This window comes from Platalea leucorodia (genome assembly GCF_965183815.1).
Source record: "Platalea leucorodia genome assembly, chromosome: 12".
NCBI classification, from domain to species: Eukaryota; Metazoa; Chordata; class Aves; order Pelecaniformes; family Threskiornithidae; genus Platalea; species Platalea leucorodia.
In genome coordinates, this window is record NC_138834.1 from 10,628,364 (window position 1) to 10,646,870 (window position 18,507).

The window sequence follows — 18,507 nt, forward strand, 5'->3', positions numbered from 1 at the left end:
TTTTACTTCTCTAAGAATTTCAAATACAATTTCTTTACACAATTGCTTTCTTGCTCCATCACAAAACTCAGTTTTTTATTATGCACTTCACAACTCAGTTTTGATGGTCCTATGATTTAGCATCATGCTTACTGAAAACAGAAAATCTGGTAAAGAAGAAAAGGTTTTTTTTACTTACACAGCTTCATAAACCATGAGGTTTGTATTAAGACTTGGATGGGCTTGCAATGTACAGTTTGTTCTAAATTGCTGCAATTCCTTTTTCTAGTATCCAGTTTCAGTGCAATGCTTGAAGCAGCTGCTACTGGTCAAAAGGACATTTTGTAAATGTAAGTCTGGATTATCTGTGCAAGTAAGTGTCCAAGTTTAAATCCTCTGCTCCCCACCACAGAGAAAATGAGTGAGGCTGGTTTTAAAAGGATCCTTTGTGTAGAACAAATGGAGTGGAGAGAATTTGCTTTTCAGCTTTTTTACTGGTGCCATATCCAGAGAATTTGTTAACATCTGTGGTCTTTAAAGAAAATGCAAATTCTTTCATTTTAGACCAAGATAAATTTGTTAATTAGGAGGGTCACGTTCCCTAAATAGGACCTGGTATATCAGAAAAATAAGAGTAAGATGTCCTCTGAACAATGAGTATTGGAGTGTTGAATGACTTTGTGTCATTTAAATTAGACTCCTTAATCTGTATTTAAGTCTAGGTAAAAGTCACTTGACTTAAGGTCACACTTATGTATTTGTTTGCCTAGCCTGAAGATGTGAATCACTTGCTCACATTCATAAAAAAAAAAAAACAAAACTGTGGACAAAGTAATAAATCGCTTTAGATTAGATACATTTTTCTTTGTTTGGTTTTGTTTTCTTAACTTCAAGTAAGAAGTGTACTTCTTCCTATCGAAAGTATGGATGTAAGGACAACTGCTCTGATGCTTAATGGTATATACATAAGTTATTCCTTAGAAATAGAGGGTGCTTGCACAGAAGAAGTTAGGAAAGCAAGTAAAGACATTAATGATTAGACTTAATAAAATGTGTAGTTATGGTTGCTTGTTAATATGCAATACTGGAATCTCTTTTTAATATTTAGGCATATTTTAAAGAATGTGATTCTTAGGAATTTATCCTGGAGCATTCAGGAATGAAAATTTTGGAACATATTGACATGAATCATGACAAAACCTCCACATTTTCGACAAGGTAAATAATATAATACATTAAAAATATTAAATACTGCAAGGAAGCTTCAGGTGAATAGCTGGTGAATTATCTGTTAAAAAAAATCGAACAAAGTCCAGTTTGTGCTTTCACAGCAATGCTAAGTATCTGCACCTGCAAGGAATAGAATTCTAGCCCAGAGCTCCTATATACCTAACAAATAGCCACCTTTTCCCTATGTCCTCTCATACTGTCTTTATTTCTTCCAAGCAATTCTGTGTATGATGTGTTATACACATTAAACTAATGCCATCCATTTTACAAGCTAATTGCAAATGATGGACACATACATACCTTGTAAAAAATCAATTAATTTCTGTTCATTTTTGTCCTCTAGATTTTAATAAATGAATGACATATTTCTATGGATTCAGAAAACTAGCAGTACTTCATAAGTTTTGAGTGATTCTCTGTCTGGTGTTATTTGTAAATAACATAATCCAGTAATTCTGAGATGAGATTAAAAGGACAGCAATGGAGGAACGATTCAGTAAGCTTGTAATTAACTCTAGAGACCCGTTTAAAATATTGCTCAGTCTGCAAATGAAAATAAGCTGATTGGCCTTATCCTAGTTCCTGTTTGAAAATCACTACCCACTTTTGTATAACTGCCAATCTCTGTTCAACAGAGATGCAGGCCTAAAAAAATTGCACGGTGCTCTTACTTCGGCAGGATGGAATCTCACAGTATTTCCAATATATTCCATCCTCATGCTCTGCAATGTAGCACCATGGGCTGACATCTCCATCAGGGTTCCTGAAAGAGAAAAACAGAGAGAGTGAGTGAAAAGTCATCAAATATTTTCAAAAAACCACATAAAAATAAATCCTATTAAGCTTCAATGTCATCACTATTTTTGCTCTAATACCTATTGAATATTTAACCTGTTGGACATATATACCAAGAAAAATGCAAAAGTGGTCAGGAAGTTTGGATAACTTTTGTTATTACAGTACACAGCAAGCATAAAATGTTAGTAATGTCTAAAACAAAGCGTCTTTTTTCTTTAAGTCTGAAAGGTGCAGAGCTATTTCTGGACAGTACTGGAAGAGAGGAAGATTTTCAGCCCCACATCCTGCGTACAGGTACCTTAGACTCCTAAACTTGATTTTTGCCTTGGTACAAAATAGTCCAGGCTCCAACTTTCTGTATGTATGATGACAAAAACATTTATCCAATAAAGCTTTTGGGAAAGACTGAGGTCTTTTCTTCCGCTTCAGTAAAGCTGAATAAATCTGTTCCAGTGATCTGATATATTGAAGAATAATTTCTTATGTGTCCATGATTATTCTTTGCTGTTGTGTAGCATCATTTACAAATGCATACCTAATTAGTCATTAGGTTATTTAAAGTTTTTTTATGTACACTTTGAAAAAGTATTCACATTGAAAAGATCAGTTTAAGAGAATAAATTGTTATTTTGGACAGTCAGGTTAAATTATGACCTTTTCTTGCAACTAGGGCCAACTGCAATTTTCTTCTTACGTACTTTGGCATGAATTCTATTAATGACACACCCCCTACACTGAAGTGTCAGTTCAGCTGCACATTGTCATTTGGGCATATTAACAACTCTTTGTGGGAGATCCAATTTCAGAACTGCTGGGGATGTTTTTTGGTCAAATAACAGAATGCTGAAGACAACTGGTGAGTGGAGTTCAATTTAGCTGACTAAAATGCTGCTTGTTAGGCTTTCGAACAGACTAGTAAAAGTAGTGGACAAGCAAAACCTGAAACTAGTGTGCTAGGAGTTTAGCAATGTAAATTAGTGTAATGGCAGCGCTTCCAGTGGCTAAAGAAAGTAGAAGACTAAAATCAAGGACTCGAAATAACACAATTTTTCTTGTTTTCGTAGTTACAGTAAATTTTGGGTTTACACCTGCATGACAGAAATCAGATGTCTGTAACTGAATCATGGTAATGGCACTCCACATGTAAATGCCTTAAAATGCAAGGAAATTGCAGAGAAATGTGATGAATGTCTTAGAAATCTTTGCCTTGAACCTCAAAAGTGCATACAGTTAGAAAACAATTGAGTGGTGTCTTTCAAAATCTCCAAAAACTTCAGTCTGCATAATTTTGTTATGGCTGAAATGAGGTTTAGTGGAACATTTATGAGGCATTTCCATCTTAACAGCGTGTCTTGCAGTAAACAAAGTATTCCAAGTAAGGACCACCCATGGAGAGATAACATGCTTCTGATTAATGCTTCAAGTGTAAAATTAGATTATTCAAATGTTTTCCCTGGAATTGAGCCTCGAAGCAATGTATTATGCCTTAAAAAAAGCCTTATGAGATATATATTGCCTCAGAGAAGATCAACTTGTCCATTGTCACCAAGCAAATGAATGGCAGAGAAAGACCTAAAACAGCAGTATCTTCACTCACAAGGACTCAACAAGATTTGCATGCTAAAGATATGCTTTGACACTCCTAAAACAGTGAATTTTCAAGCTTTTTTTCAACAGAATGTGAAGTTAAAAAGCACCCATTAGTTAGGATCATCATTCCATACACCTGTGAGAATATTCCCGGGCCAAGTGATATTAGAATAAGGAAGGAAATGGCTAACCTTCCAGTCTAACTCCATCTCAAAGAGGATAATCTAACACCTAGCAGATTGAGGTTAAAAAGCTGTATTTGGTAATCAAGTAATTTCTCAGGTTTACATACCAGATTATAGGCTTCTTGCTCCTTGTAACACCAAATTCTCATTTGCAAAGTACAGTGAGACTCTAGTAATGATTACTTGAATATCTGGATAAACATTCAGTTTGTTATGCACATTTTTGCATAGCTTGTACATGTTTTGCTTTGTAGTAACCTAAGTATTAGCCAGAGATGACTGCCAAAAGTAAGAACATGTAGATACAGTCTATCTAGGATATTGCCACACAGCAACAATCAAAATTATGTTCTTGCTTTTGCTATTTGTATCAGAGATAATTCAGTGGCCACTAGCCTTTTTATAGCTCTGTATTTGTATGCATACTGAGAGACACAGCTCTCTATATGTCATCAGAATCGTGCATTTGCTGTTGTTGGGCTGAGGGAGGCTGTGAAGTTGGTGTGAAATGTTTCTGATGGGAAGAGAGTCTTTCCAGTGTTCACATGCCGATCTGATACTAGACAGCTTGATGGGTTTATTTGGTTTCCAGGCCATTTTCTAAAGAGAATGCCCAGCTTCTACGGAGTTTCTCTTGTAGGTGGTGTATTTTTCTTTGCTCCTGTAAGATGCTGAACTGATTCAAAAGAAAGTCAATTCAGAACTTGGCAATAACGCTTTCTCCTTCTATGGCTGAAAACAGAGTCCACTGGTGCAACACATTGAACAGTGTTATTTTGAAGCGCTGCTGCAGCCACTGGAAAAGATCCCAAATAAGTCTTTTTCTTCTCTGTCCTTCACCAATGTTCTTCAATGAGAAATACCCTCCTGAGTCAACAAATACTGGAAATGCCACAGACTCCTTTCATCAACGTGCTCATCTGTGATGCATGTCACAAGACCTCTTTTCTGTGCTTTCTTACTTACTCTCCATTAATTGGCTGGCTCTGTCTCTGTCATATTTTCTTGAATGTCTATTTCTGATTAAATATGGAAAAGTTCTTGGATCAAGAACCAGGACCCTATGTTCATGACACAACAATTGTGGTGAACTCCTGTGTATTAATTTTGCTTAATTTATCCTGATTTATATTGCTTACAGTGAAATGATTTCAACATGAAGGTGGCAAGTGTATACGCTCTGCCCTAGAAAGCCTATAATCTGTTAAGTAAAGGCATCTTCCAGGAGATTTGAGGTGTGGTTTGAACCTTCTCACAAAGGAGACATTACAGCTTTTCTTGCTATGCCCCAGGTAACTAAATTCTTAATCTCTTGGTTTAAACATCTCTGTCCTCATTACCCAGTGAGTAAGACACCATCCTAGATGAGCTGATGATTATCACTGTTTAAGGAATCTATCTATCACGTTATTCCCCACCTATTTCCATAGCAAGTATAGATGGGCATAAAAACTTAGCTGGTCAGCCCTGCAAAGGCAGAAGCGCATGTAACTTTGCGAAAGTTAAGAAGTGAAATGTTGCAGGCTGAAAAGAGCCTGCAGAGCCTAAACATCTCTGAACTTAGGTTCTTATTTGGGTCCTAAAGTTCTTATTTACATTTCATTCTGAGTTCTATCCATAGTTATGGAGGACTTCTCTAGAAGGCAAGGAAATGAAAGTGGATCTGCCATGAGCAGGTTTGAGCTGGTATTGTAACCACTGACGGTTGAGCTTCTGGATTCAAATAAGAACTCTAAGTCACTGAACAGCTTATGCTTACTGAGAATTTTTAGTGACTTCATAACTTTCATTTGCACAAAACTTGGAAACATAATGTGTAACAGAACCAGGCTTGTGAGTGAGGATAAAAACCATAATGTTCTAGAGACTCCTACAGACATTCACTACTGCTTCTGTACTTCTGACTTGGATCAATTTTTTTTATTATCTCCACCTTTTCATTTAAGTAGTCTTTCTCTGTCATGCCAAATATAGATTGGATATATAATATGGACTTTGGGTGAGAGCTAGGTTGAAAAAGTTATTCTACTAATGGTGCTTGTAGATCCAGGGTACTGATTACAGGATAAAACAAAAGCTGTTAGATAGCCATGGTTCTGACATTCTTCACTATATGACAGGAAGTTTCCTAATTTTGTGTCAACTGTTTACAGTAACACTGGGTATATAGGCAATGTTAGTAGCAATGAGATATTTCTTACCTGCAGTAGTTATGCTCTCCAAGCCCTCCCTCTCCATTGGGATATTTCAAAGTATTATAAGGATGCTGAAAGGTCTCATTCCAAAAAAGACAAGGTTTCCCTGCATATTGGGAGGTCTGGTTCTGAGTGCCACGATAGTCAGCCCCATTTGCTGTATAACATTCTGGGAAGAAAAGGAAATGGAAAAAGAGAAAGAATGTACGTATGTTTAGTGTTCGGTTGTTCTTCCCTCACCCTCCACCCCATCCCCAAGAGACCATGTTTCCTTTCACTAACATGTTTCCTGCATTGTTTAGGCAACAAAAGATGCTATCTGGGATTTAAGTTTTCTCTCATAGTCAAACATCTATTGAAGAGGTTATGATTTCATTACTTTACTAAACAATATATAAGACAATAAGGTCTGAAGAGTAGTTAATATAATTAACATGCATTTTCTGAATAAGCATACTACATTTTTTACTGTTTTCCCCATATTTTACTCATTAGGATGAATCTGTAACTGTTAATTTTCCAAAAATGAAATTAGATGATGTTATCAGTCTGCCACTTATCAGCTTGCTACCCAAAATCTCATGCCAGTTTAACTAAAGTTGTGAATATCTGTACTTTATAATAAAGTGAAAGATTTTGTAGGCATGGATCTTGCAAACATTTACATCCTGATTTAGAAAAATTCCTAGGCATTTTTTTCTCTGTCCTGAATTGCCTTAGAAAGGGACTTCCTTTGGTAGAGTATAATCATGGTACTGTGATTTGCTACTAAAGCATTTATGCTTTCAGATTAAAACTTACAGGTCAGTATTCTTCTGCCTCGCTCATATTTTCTCCCATTTGTTTGTTTTCCCAGCTTCCTAATACTCAGCAAATTAGAAATCAAGTCAGAGAATGATTTCTCTAGTCATTAAATACACTATCCCCATCTCAGATGAACTACAAATCTCATGCTGCTTGGCTTTGCTGTGTCTTATCAGAATGATAGAATCGTTTAGCTTGGAAAAGATCATCAAGTCCAACCGTTAACATAGCACTGCCAAGTCCACCACTAAACCATGTCCAACATCTACAGGTCTTTTAAATATCTCCAGGGACAGGGACTCAACCACTTCCCTGGGTAGCCTGTTCCAGTGCTTGACAACCCTTTCAGTGAAGAATTTTTTCCTAATATCCAATCTAAACCTCCCCTGGTGCAATTTGAGGCCATCTCCTCTCATCATCACTTGTTATCACTTGTCGGAGAAAAGACCGACCCCCACCTCACTACAACCTCCTTCCAGGTAGCTGTAGAGAGCGATAAGGTCTCCCCTCAGCCTCCTTGTCTCCAGGCTAAACAACCCCAGCTCCCTCAGCCGCTCCTTGTAAGACCTGTGCTCTAGACCCTTCACCAGCTTCGTTGCCCTTCTTTGGAAACGCTCCGGCACCTCGATGTCCTTCTTGTAGTGAGGGGCCCAAAACTGAACACAGTATTTGAGGTGTGGCCTCACCAGTGCCCAGTACAGGGAGATAATCACTTCCCTAGTCCTGCTGGCCACACTATTCCTGATACAAGCCAGGATGCCATTGGCCTTCTTGGCCACCTGAGCACACTGCTGGCTCAGATTCAGCCAGCTGTCAGCCAACAACCCCAGGTCCTTTTCCGCTGGGCAGCTTTCCAGCCACTCTTCCCCAAGCCTGTAGCATTGCATGGGGTTGTTGTGACCCAAGTGCAGGACCCAGCAGCTGGCCTTGTTGAACCTCACACAACTGGCCTCGGCCCATCACTCCAGCCTGTCCAGATCCCTCTGTAGAGCCTTCCCGCCCTCCAGCAGATCAACACTCCCGCCCGACTTGGTGTCATCTGCAAACTTACTGAGGGTGCCCTTGATCCCCTCGTCCAGATCGTTGATGAAGATATTAAAGAGAACTGGCCCCAATACTGAGCCCTGGGGAACACCACTTCTGACTGACCACCAACTACATTTAACTCCATTCACCACAATTCTTTGGGCCCAGCCATCCAGCCAGTTTTTTACCCAGCAAAGAGTACACCCACCCAAGCTATGAGCAGCCAGTTTCTCCAGGAGAATGCTGTGGGCAACGGTGTTGAAGGGTTTACTGAAGTCTAGGTAGACAAGATCCACAGCCTTTCCCTCATCCACTAAGCGGGTCACGTTGTCATAGAAGGAGATCGGGTTAGTCAAGCAGGACCTGCCTTTCATAAGCCCAAGCTAACTGGGCCTGATCCCCTAGTTGTCCTGTATGTGACACATGATGGCACTCAAGGTGATCTACTCCACAACCTTCCTCAGCACTGAGGTCAGGCTGACAGGCCTGTATTTTCCCGGATCCTCCTTCTGATGCTTCTTGTAGATGGGCATAACATTAGCTAACTTCCACTCAACTGGGACCTCCCCATTTAGCCAAGCCTGCTGATAAATGATTGAAAGTGGCTTGGTGAGCACCTCCGCCAGCTCCCTCGGTACCCTTGGGTGTATCCCATCTGGCCCCACAGACTTGTGTGTGTCTATGTGGTATAGCAGGTTGCTAACCATTTCCCCTTGGATTATGGGGACTTCATTCTGCTCCCCGACCCTGTCTTCCAGCTCAGGGGGCTGGGTACCCCGAGAACAACTGGTCTTACTATGAAAGACTGAAGCAAAGAAGGCATTAAGTACCTCAGCCTTTTTTCTTGTCCTTTGTCACTATGTTTCCCTCCACATCCAATAAAGGATGGAGATTGTCCTTAGCCCTCCTTTTGTTGCTCATATATTTATAGAAACATTTTTTTATTGTCCTTTACAGCAGTAGCCAGATTAAGTTCTAGTTGGGCTTCACCCTTCTAATTTTCTCCCTGCATAACCTCATGACATCCTTGTAGTCCTCCTGAGTTGCCTGCCCCTTCTTCCAAAGGTCATAAACTCTCTTTTTTTTCCTGAGTTCCAGCCATAGCTCTCTGTTCAGCCAGGCCATTAATTACATCTTCTGATCAAATAAATATTCATATGCATGAACAATTTTACCTTTACTAAAAAGGCAAAACATTTTTGATTAAATGCACTGTGAGAATGACCAAGCACGGGAAGAGTTTGCCCAGAGAGGATGTGGAATCTCCATCCTTGGAGATATTCAAAAGCCATCTGGATACGGTCCTGGGCACCCTGCTTTAGATGGCTGTGCTTGAGCACAGGGGTTGAACAAGATGACCTCCAGAGGTCACTTCCAACCTCAACCATTCTGTGATTCTGTGATCATCTTCCAGAAATAGTAATTATAATTAGTGTACCATAAATAAGTCCATCCTGTTTATAATTAATACTCAGTAACATTTATCATCCATGCCTTTATTTAAAAATAATATTAAAATACAACAGTCCATGACAGAATCAAAACTGCTGTGTTACACTGCTGTAAACATTTCTTTGTACTGAGTAGCATTACTGGGGAAAGTCACAAACGCTTCCTACTAACTCCAGGCTGTGCAAACTTCTGCTTTATCTGATAGTAGTCTCTGCAGAAACCATGTAACAGCTGCAGAAATGTTCTACTGCCCTGAGGGAAAGGGAGAGTGCTCTGAAGTGAAGTATACTGATCTCAGGTGTCCCTCATGAGATGTACTTTACAAAACAAGGCTAGAAAGACCTGTGTGGCTGCAGTTGGAAGAGGAAAAAAAAAACACCCCCATCTTAATCCTGATATTAACAGTACACCTTTTTTTGTATTTAGAAATACTGTGGGAGAAGGGAAAACATATTATTAAAACCATGCCTTTGAAATGAGTTTAGTCTGGGCCCACAAGTATCACAATGGCGCAATTATAATGATTATTTCACTGTTTTTATTACACAGCAGATGAAAGCTGATGTTTCTGTGCGCATTTTCATGCCTAGGCAAGTTAGGATTTCTATTAAATGGAATTTTGTTGCTGAAGGCACACAGAAGAGGTGTACGCACAGCCATTAATGTATACTGCTATCATCCATGGACAGAAAGCTATCTAATTTAACAAAAACAAGCTTCAAGTCAATACTCCTCCCTACTGTAATTTACCTGACTGCCTTAGCCATGCAGGTGAGCTGCATACATTTACTTGAAAATGCAAATCTGAGTTTCCAGTATTCAGGCCACCAAAGATATTTGCTTAAACATATGAAAAAAAAAACCACCTTTAAAGTCACCACAGTGTTAAAACTTTCTTCAATACCTCTCTTGCTTTGCAGTAAATGTAATAGTTTTTCTGTGTCATAGCTGAAAAATATAAGCTGATGAATTTGGCAGAAAAGAGAGGAAAACATAACCAAACTGGATAAACAAAATGACTTACAGTATAAAGAAGCAGTTGTGAGAAGTGATAAACACATCCAGAAAAGATGTCTACTTCAGCTTAGTGCTATTACTTTTTTTGCTTCTCACTTCTAAATGAGAAGCAGTATGTACTAACATCTACTCAGAAATTCAAGGAATGCTACAATACCTGAATGTAATCTGGCACACAGACTAAACTGAAGTTAACATCAGCCCATTTTAGGATCTGCTAAGACTGGCCCATGCTATAACTTGCAGTAGCGACCGCCTTTCATTTTCATGTCTGGGTATTTTTTTTAAATAGATTTTCTTCAAACTTCATTGCACTAGTACTTTAAGGACATTGCACAAAAGGAAGAGTCAGAGCTCTCTTCATTCCTCTTAGCCCCAGTTTTTTGTTCCCAAGACAACAGGTAGCTGTAACAGTGCCTCCTGTGTTCTTTTGCACTACCAAGAGACTTGGGAAAAAAGTGCCAGCTGAGTTGTAGTGAAGCTCCCCTGGCTTTGTTAGTATCTAGATGTGGAAGGGGGAGGCAGTGAGATACCGTGCGAAATCATTGATTATCCCAGAAAAACTGAAATTAAAACTTTAAGTTATGGAATGTAGCAGCTGTTATCAAATGAAATACATACTTTTTTGTGTTACAGGGAATTTGCTAGGAAATTTTCATTTTGTTAATGATTAATAATAATTTTGCCATAGCATTGGAGTGCAATCTTTTCAAGTAAATATTGGCATTTAAAAATCAGGTCCTCAGTCCTACATTCTTTTACCTTGAACAACCAGCTTTGAGATCTACTGAGATATATCTTGTACTGTTTTCCATAAAATTCCTACTAACATGGATACAGATCTCTCAGCATATTCAGTATCTTGGCAGTAAACAGCTGAATTCTATTTATGACACATAGTGATTTCACCGTATTTTGCTGCACCTCAGCCAAGACACTACCTTAGTGGTCTCACTATGAAATTAATATTCCCAATGTGTTGAAGATGCAAAGTGAATGTTTCATCTGCAGACAGACCACTGTTCTCTCCATTTCAAATCTGTAGGCTGCACTTTAAAGACAGAAGTCCTAAGAGATTCTGGAGAAGAGGAGGTTAGAACCTCTGTCCTTCTTTTCATCTTGCACCACCAGTGCAAAAATTCTGTGAAAAGACGAGTTTAAAAAAGGTCAGCCAGATTTGTCTGCACAAAACTAATTCAGAAGAGGTCATCTAAATAAAACAGTCAGAAAAGAGTGGACTGAACACTATTGGTAAAAGTCTTGGGCTTACTCAAATTCCCTGATTTTTCTTTGGTAGATTATGATCATGTAGAAGGGAGGGGAAAAAAAATAAAACAATGAACAACCACCTCTCCTTTACTCTTCTGACACCCACTGCATCCAACTGCCTTATGTTGGTTGATACTTCCATGTTACTTTAGGCTATGAAGCCCTTTGCTTGGAATCATCAGAACAGCGACTCAAGGAAATTAATACCAGTTCTATGAATTTCAGCAAGCCTTATTCCTTAAAGTTTTGTAAGACTACGGTATACTATGACAGAACTTGCACTGTATCCAAGTCCTCTCCGGGTGGCAAAGACAGCAAGGCACATTGTGGAGGCTAAGGCTGACAGCTTCCTAGAAGGCATCAGAGTGCCACTGTGCTTGATAGATTTGTCACATGGTTTCTGTTCATGCACCCAAGGCTCAGTTTAAACTATAAACCTATAAACCTATATTAAATCACCAGGGTTTTAGACAGTACATGGAGAAAGCTGTGACCATTCAAATCTTGAAGTCTCCGACCTCCTCATATTTCTAAGATCTTAGTCAGCTGGGTTTCAGACATAGTCTGAAGTAGAGGCTTGTGTCAAATCCATGATTAAAATCAATGTCTGTGATGATTTCACTCTATTAACTGCCTAATGACCCTGTTGCTTCTACTGTTTCGTGGGGATGTCTGCAAACAGGATTAATCAGAGGTAGAACCATTGCAGTGGTTCTAGTCATGAAAAGCTGGAAGGTTCCAACAGGTCCTGTACAGGATAATGCTTATGAACTTTAGTGAGAAAACATGGGACAGCAGTGTTTTGTCAGGGCTGTTTTGTTTTCAACACATCAGGTGCCATGGTTGACAGAAAAATAACTCTTTTATTTTTTTTTTTTTAAATGAATACTGAGACTAGATAAGTACGTATTGAGTGGCAACTGCTAGAAAGAAAAAGCAGAAAATAAGCCTGTGATGGTTGTCCACTATGAGTGAATGCTCAGTGTGTGATACAGGTTCACAATTAGTTTTATTAGAGCCAGATCAACATTTGGAAGATCAAACAGCAGCTGTAGTAGAAATTTTTTCCATCTGTCTTGGTTTCTTCTTCGATGTAGGGACCTTACAATGATCATTTATGCCTTTTGTTACTTTGGGACTGTATGGCTGCCTGCACTCCACATGGGCGCCACTTTAGGATCATTTGAAAAATTAAGGTAGTGCAGAATATAACAGACTGACTTTTTTACTGAATAAAGCACTGATGATAAAACACTGACATTTCAGAATCTGCACTGGCTTCCAATGATTTTCTAAGATGGACTTCCAAATATTGGTTTTAATCTCTGAAGTCCTTAACGGCAAGAGGCCCAGCTACCTGAGAAACTCTCACTTCGTGCCACATTACCACAGACAGAAATAATACAAACATTTGAATTTCATCTGCAGTCTTTTCTGTACAAATGAGATGAAAAGCAAAGAAAACAGCTATCTACTTCTCAAACACTCTTCCTTTTCTGGCTGACAAATGGGAAATCTTATAAGTCTTCTGAGCATTCTTCAAAGTCCGTATTTTCTCAAAGACATATATTTAGTGACATTATAAATTGCAGAGTGAAGAGATGGAGGTTTCAGGACGGTTTAAATGACTTCTTAGAGTGCTCTTCTAAGTTTGGGGCATGTACGCAGCTTTTGAGACTGAAAATTCAGAATGACAAACTTGTTATTATTTTACTGAAAAAAATAAAGTTACTTGCTTTATCTGTTTGCTTTAAGTTCTGGAAGCTACTTGGAGTGCTGACTAGTGGCTGGGGAGATTAAAGGTTGACAACAATTATCAACCAGAAACTTGCCTATCCAGGCCAGAAATTATCCTACCAGCTACTGCCAAACAAGAAGCAAGGTTTTCTTTTAAAAATCTGCAGATTAATGAAAGCTAAATGAAAGTCACTGCTATTTAAATCTTGGGTTTCATTACAGTGGTGTGATAGCCAGAATATTAAATGTTCTGTAAGGCTGGAGCAAGAAATAAAGGTTCCTTGAATTTACATGCTGTAACTGCCTGCTCAGTTCTCACTTGTTTTTCTTACAGCCTTTCAGAAGAGTCAGGAAAATGCTTAAGCAGAATGTAAGTATACGGAAACAAAGGTACCAGGTCCAATAATGACTAGGTGTCAGTTGCTTGACACATGTGCTTGCATAGTGTTCTAAGAAGAGTTTTAAGTCATTGCCATTCTACCTAAACTGTTCTCCTAGTTCTTGCTAGAGATTGCAATTTAAGCACTCCTCCTTAAATGAAAGCACTGTATCTAGGTGCAGATGGCAACAGTTACAGGCACTAACCAGATGCTGCAGTCTCTAATTTGATTGAAAGGGTATAATTAGACAGCAGAAACACTTCAATGAGAGAGTAATGCACAGAGGAAAGGACAGAAACCACTTAACTGATGCCAAGATACCCCAGCAGTAACAGAGGCAGGGGCCCACGGATGGAAGGGGCAGAACACCAAATTACCTTCTTCAGATGAGAACATTTTTGTTTCCCTATGGATGCGAATAGGGATTCTATTATCATAGGTTGCCACAGTTCTTCATGTGGGAACACTGATTAAAACCAGAAGAAGCTTCAGGAGATCAAAGAGACAAATATGGCTTCTGTGGTCATTATTAAAAATATTTTTAGCAGTGCAATGGTTTTCTTTGAAGATGCAGTTTTATCGATTGAACTAAAAGTTAATTTGCATACTGTCATATGATTGGTCAGAAAAAAAAAATCTCATTCCATATTATGTTATAATGCAAAATAAATGCTTTGGCGAAGTATAAGGCTGTTTTAGACCTACCCAAGTGAAAAACTAGTGTAGTATTTTTACATTTCAATACTTTACTGTTCCAATTAATACTAATATAACAAAAGCCCTTAGCAAAACTTGCGTTTGGGTGCCTATACTGTAACAGTAAAAAAACCCACAACATAACAGTTGATACAAACTAAAGAAAAAAAACTCAGGAAAGAATGATCTTTGTTTAAAATTGCAATTTTCAAAATTGCTAGAAAATAACGCCCCTTTTGGTAAATCAGCCAGTTAAATTCTGATGTGATGCTATGAGAGCACTTGGATCATTTCTTCTTTGCAGTGTAGGGGCACTCTGTATGTAATTTAAAAATCATCTCTCTCTCATTCTACATATCCACACAGACACACACAAACATACACATACAATTTTTTAAAGTCCTCAAATGCAATCATTTTTGCTGGCCAGAACTAGAGTCTTATTTAGTGTAGGTCCAAACCAGAGAGTAGTCACAGTGAATAGTCACCTGCCATTTGATCAAACCTTGACTTAAACATCTGTTTGTCCTGTAAGAATGTATATTCCTGGGAATGTACAGACCTGTGGAGTTCCATACTTGTGCTCCCTGGCAGTGCGTGAGTTGTTATATATGTGAACTTGCTATTCTTGTGAAACTTTGGTTACTAACCTTCAATTAAATAACTTTTTCATCACTTTTCCTTTTTCATTTAAAAAAAAAAAAAAAAAAAAAGGTAAATGTTATCTGACTGGCCAGACCCTTTCTGGAACACGTTGGAAGCAGGCAAATTAGGATATGAGCATAAGAGGCAGTTACCATTATTTCTAATGCTTAAAAATATGTATTTTGTACCTTTTAAATTTTTATTCATACAATGCAAACATGCTATATTAGCCACAGCTTTGCAGCTGCTGGCTGGTCCTCAGCCACAAGATGCAAACACACTTGTTTGTCTTGTGATTCTTTATCACTGGAAATAAGAATGCATGATGTGGCCCCGTAAGAATTTCTGTTCCTTAATACACCCATTTGTTTTCTTTCTTTGTGAAGTTTTAAAACTGTTGTTCCATTGTCAAGCGTGGCAGACTGAATCCCTTTGGAAATTTTATCAGGATGGGCCATAGCCACTGTGTGGATGGAGGGAGTGGTCAACTGCACAACCATTATGGTGTGATATGACAAAGAATGCAAATTTTGCAGCTGGCAGCATGTAATCCCTGCCTCTCTCCCACTTCTTTGGCTCCATCCTGCCTAAATCCATTCACATACCTCTGGATTTTGAGTTACGCTCTATGCATGTACAAGCATGATATGCTGAAGTGTTTGACTAACTATTTCATCTTCTATCTATCTGTCTGGTTAGAAATGCTTTTTCGAGTATTTCCATGACGATTGCTTAAGGCATAGCAAGTAGAACTGCCTCTCTGAATCAGCAAGACATAGGCAGAAAAAGATGACAAGAGATACAAGGTTTGTGAGAGAAGGCTGAAATAGCAGCTCAAAGGAAAGACTCAGCTGTGAAGAAAACCAAGGACATGGTGACCCAGTATTGCTATATGGAAAGAGAACAGAGAAAGGAAGAAGAGACTGATAGTCTTATACATTTCTGATGGGGAAATTAAATGAACACTATAAATACAGAAACCAGAAGTGAGAACTTATTGCACTGAGTATATACAATAACATTTGTTCACTGAAACTCAAATTTGCCGAAGGCATTTCCATCTCTTTGGCCTTGTAATATAAAACTCACCAAATTTAGACAGTCCTTTAATGTTAGGCAATCTATTCACCCATCTCTCATGTCTGATTCACTTGAGAAATGTGGTATGACTGAAGTTTGAATGCTGCAAATGTCAGTGTTTGGATTAATAGAAACTGTTAGACATCACACAGCGAAACAGAAACATTCCGTGAAAAGTAGCACAGTACTTTGTTCAAAAACGATTGTTAACTCACTCTAATTTCTGACAATTCAAGTAATTTTTCATAAGGCAATTCCAGAAGTTGAAGTTTCTCTCCTATCTTAGTAAATGATGGTGTGACGCAGTCTGTATTTTGACTGCATTTTACAATAAACTTATTAAGACAGGCATTTGATAAAAAAGGAATAGGCATTAAAAACATATTACAAACTGCCTTACAAAACAAATATTAATGTTTGTCATTTCAGAATTCTGCTCGCTTCAAGTGCAACCTGACCCAGCTGATCCCATTGTGGTCCTGTGGGATTAAGGGTCACGAAGAAGATCCTGAGGTATGGTTTGTGCAGATTAGCAACTCTGCAGATTTTGTACATGGCATATGAATTACAGGTCCTTGTTGAAGTGTAGATTTGCACTGTTTCCAGGTTCTTTAGCAGAAGACACACAGGTGGCAGTTCTTTCTAGATCCATTCTCCTTTGCTACCCCTTCCCTCGGAGGCATTATATATTCTTCCCCCTCCCCCCACCCCAGCTGCTTGTGCTCAGGCATCTCTGTCCCCTTCAGTGACTGCCGGTGCATGCAGTAAGAAGTTGGCTGGAGGATGGGAGTGCAGGCACGTAAACAGATAGAATCCTCTCAATAGCCTATGAACCAAACATTCACACTGGGATATATCCTTCACTTGCTGTCATGCAGCCTGCTGTGAGGGACATGGTCACATATGGAGTGTTCTGCCCACAGTTCTGCTCAGAAACCTTACAAGAAATTCTTCAGCTCAAGCAAAAGAAGGAGTACCTACTGTGTGCACCAAACATGTCCTAATGGTAGTGGGAACAGAGTGTTAGACATGGTCTAGATACATCCCTGTCCAGGCAGCTCCCTACATGCTTATCTGAAAATACTCTCACATTTTACTCACTTCAGGTAACTTCTGAGAAGTTGTAAAGTTTATGTTCTGAGTTCTCTTTCTGTAAAAGGCTTTTTTTCCCTGAGAAAGTCTATGTAAGTATTTTCCAAATCTAATTGAGTGCATCTACAAAAACTTGATGAGCAAATATCTGTTCATGGTAAAAGGAAGTAGAGCAAATTCTATAAATTTATAAAATACTATAAATTTATAAAATCTATGTTATAAAGCATAACAACGATTAGAATACACAAAATGTATCCGGGGGGCCATGTGTCTGATGGCTGTGACACTGTGATCATCTGGAAGAGCCAGTTCAGATCTCACGAAGCAGGGCCAACGTTTATCAGAGGAGAACCATGGTACGTGAAATCATCAGTAACAACTGACATGAAGGCAAAAGGGTGCAGAGAACTTCTAAGTGAAAAATCACACTAACAGGTAGCGAAGCTTCAGGCCTCCCAAATTTCTTGGCTGAACAAGAACCAGAATGGTCAGAGAAGCCCATGCTTGACAGGGAAATGGGCAGCATGCTGCAGACAGGCGAGATAGCCACCCTCCAAGCTCTGGCTCTGCAGCCCTGATTCTGCCCTGGTGCCACTCGCTATTTCATTTCCCAGTAAGTCTACCCATGCCCCACACTCCCCTCTCCCTGCAGATGCCTCTGTTCTGCAGATCTAGCTACCAAACCAACTTTGATAGATAAATGTGCTGCTCTTCTTCCTCTTACCTCATGCTTTCATACAGTTTCCTGAGCTCCCAGCTCAGCGAGCACAGGGAGACCCTCAAATACGCACACGCTGCGAACTGCGCACAAAAATACCCTTTGCATGTTTGTAGGAGCAGCTTCGAGCCGTGCACCGACCTGGCGAGCAGGAAGGGACGTCGTCGCGACCTCGAAGAGGTGCTGCCGGGCGGTAGAGCCCTTCCGCGCGAGGCTGCGCGCCAGCTGCAAGTCTGCGGAGTTCGGGGAGAGGCTGCCCAGCTCCCTCGCCGCGCAGCCCTGCAAGGAGATGGGGGAGCAGCCCCAAACGCCCCCCCCTCCCGGCTCCCCGCGACGCGTCACTCACCAGAGAGAGCGGGCTCCCGGCAGCAGCTCAGCGCCAGCCCCGAGAAGGCCAGGACGGCGGCGAGGGCGGGGGGCTCCATGGGCAGCGGCCGCCGGGCCGCGCCGCGCTCGCAGGCGGCAGCCGCCGCGCTCCGGGGGCAGAGGCGGTCGCGGACGGCCGGGAAGAGCGCGAAGTGCGGGAAGCGGAGGCCCTACAGCATGTGTCCTGTAACTGCGCCCCGGCGAGGTGCCGAGTGGCAGATGAGGGATCCTATTACCAGCCATGT

General features: G+C 39.9%; 1 protein-coding gene across 1 annotated transcript in view; it reads right to left on the reverse strand.

Moving 5' to 3' along the window:
* The window catches only part of KREMEN1 (kringle containing transmembrane protein 1), a gene marked incomplete at both ends in the record, with an annotated part of 36,396 nt that extends 18,075 nt beyond the window's left edge, over nucleotides 1-18,321 (reverse strand). Inside the window, 3 exons of the mRNA XM_082325479.1 lie at nucleotides 1,881-1,972; nucleotides 5,984-6,146; nucleotides 18,243-18,321. Of these exons, the coding sequence (XP_082181605.1) occupies nucleotides 1,881-1,972; nucleotides 5,984-6,146; nucleotides 18,243-18,321 (334 nt within the window). The remainder of the gene's footprint in view (nucleotides 1-1,880; nucleotides 1,973-5,983; nucleotides 6,147-18,242) is intronic.
* Between the last annotated feature and the right edge of the window lie 186 nt (nucleotides 18,322-18,507).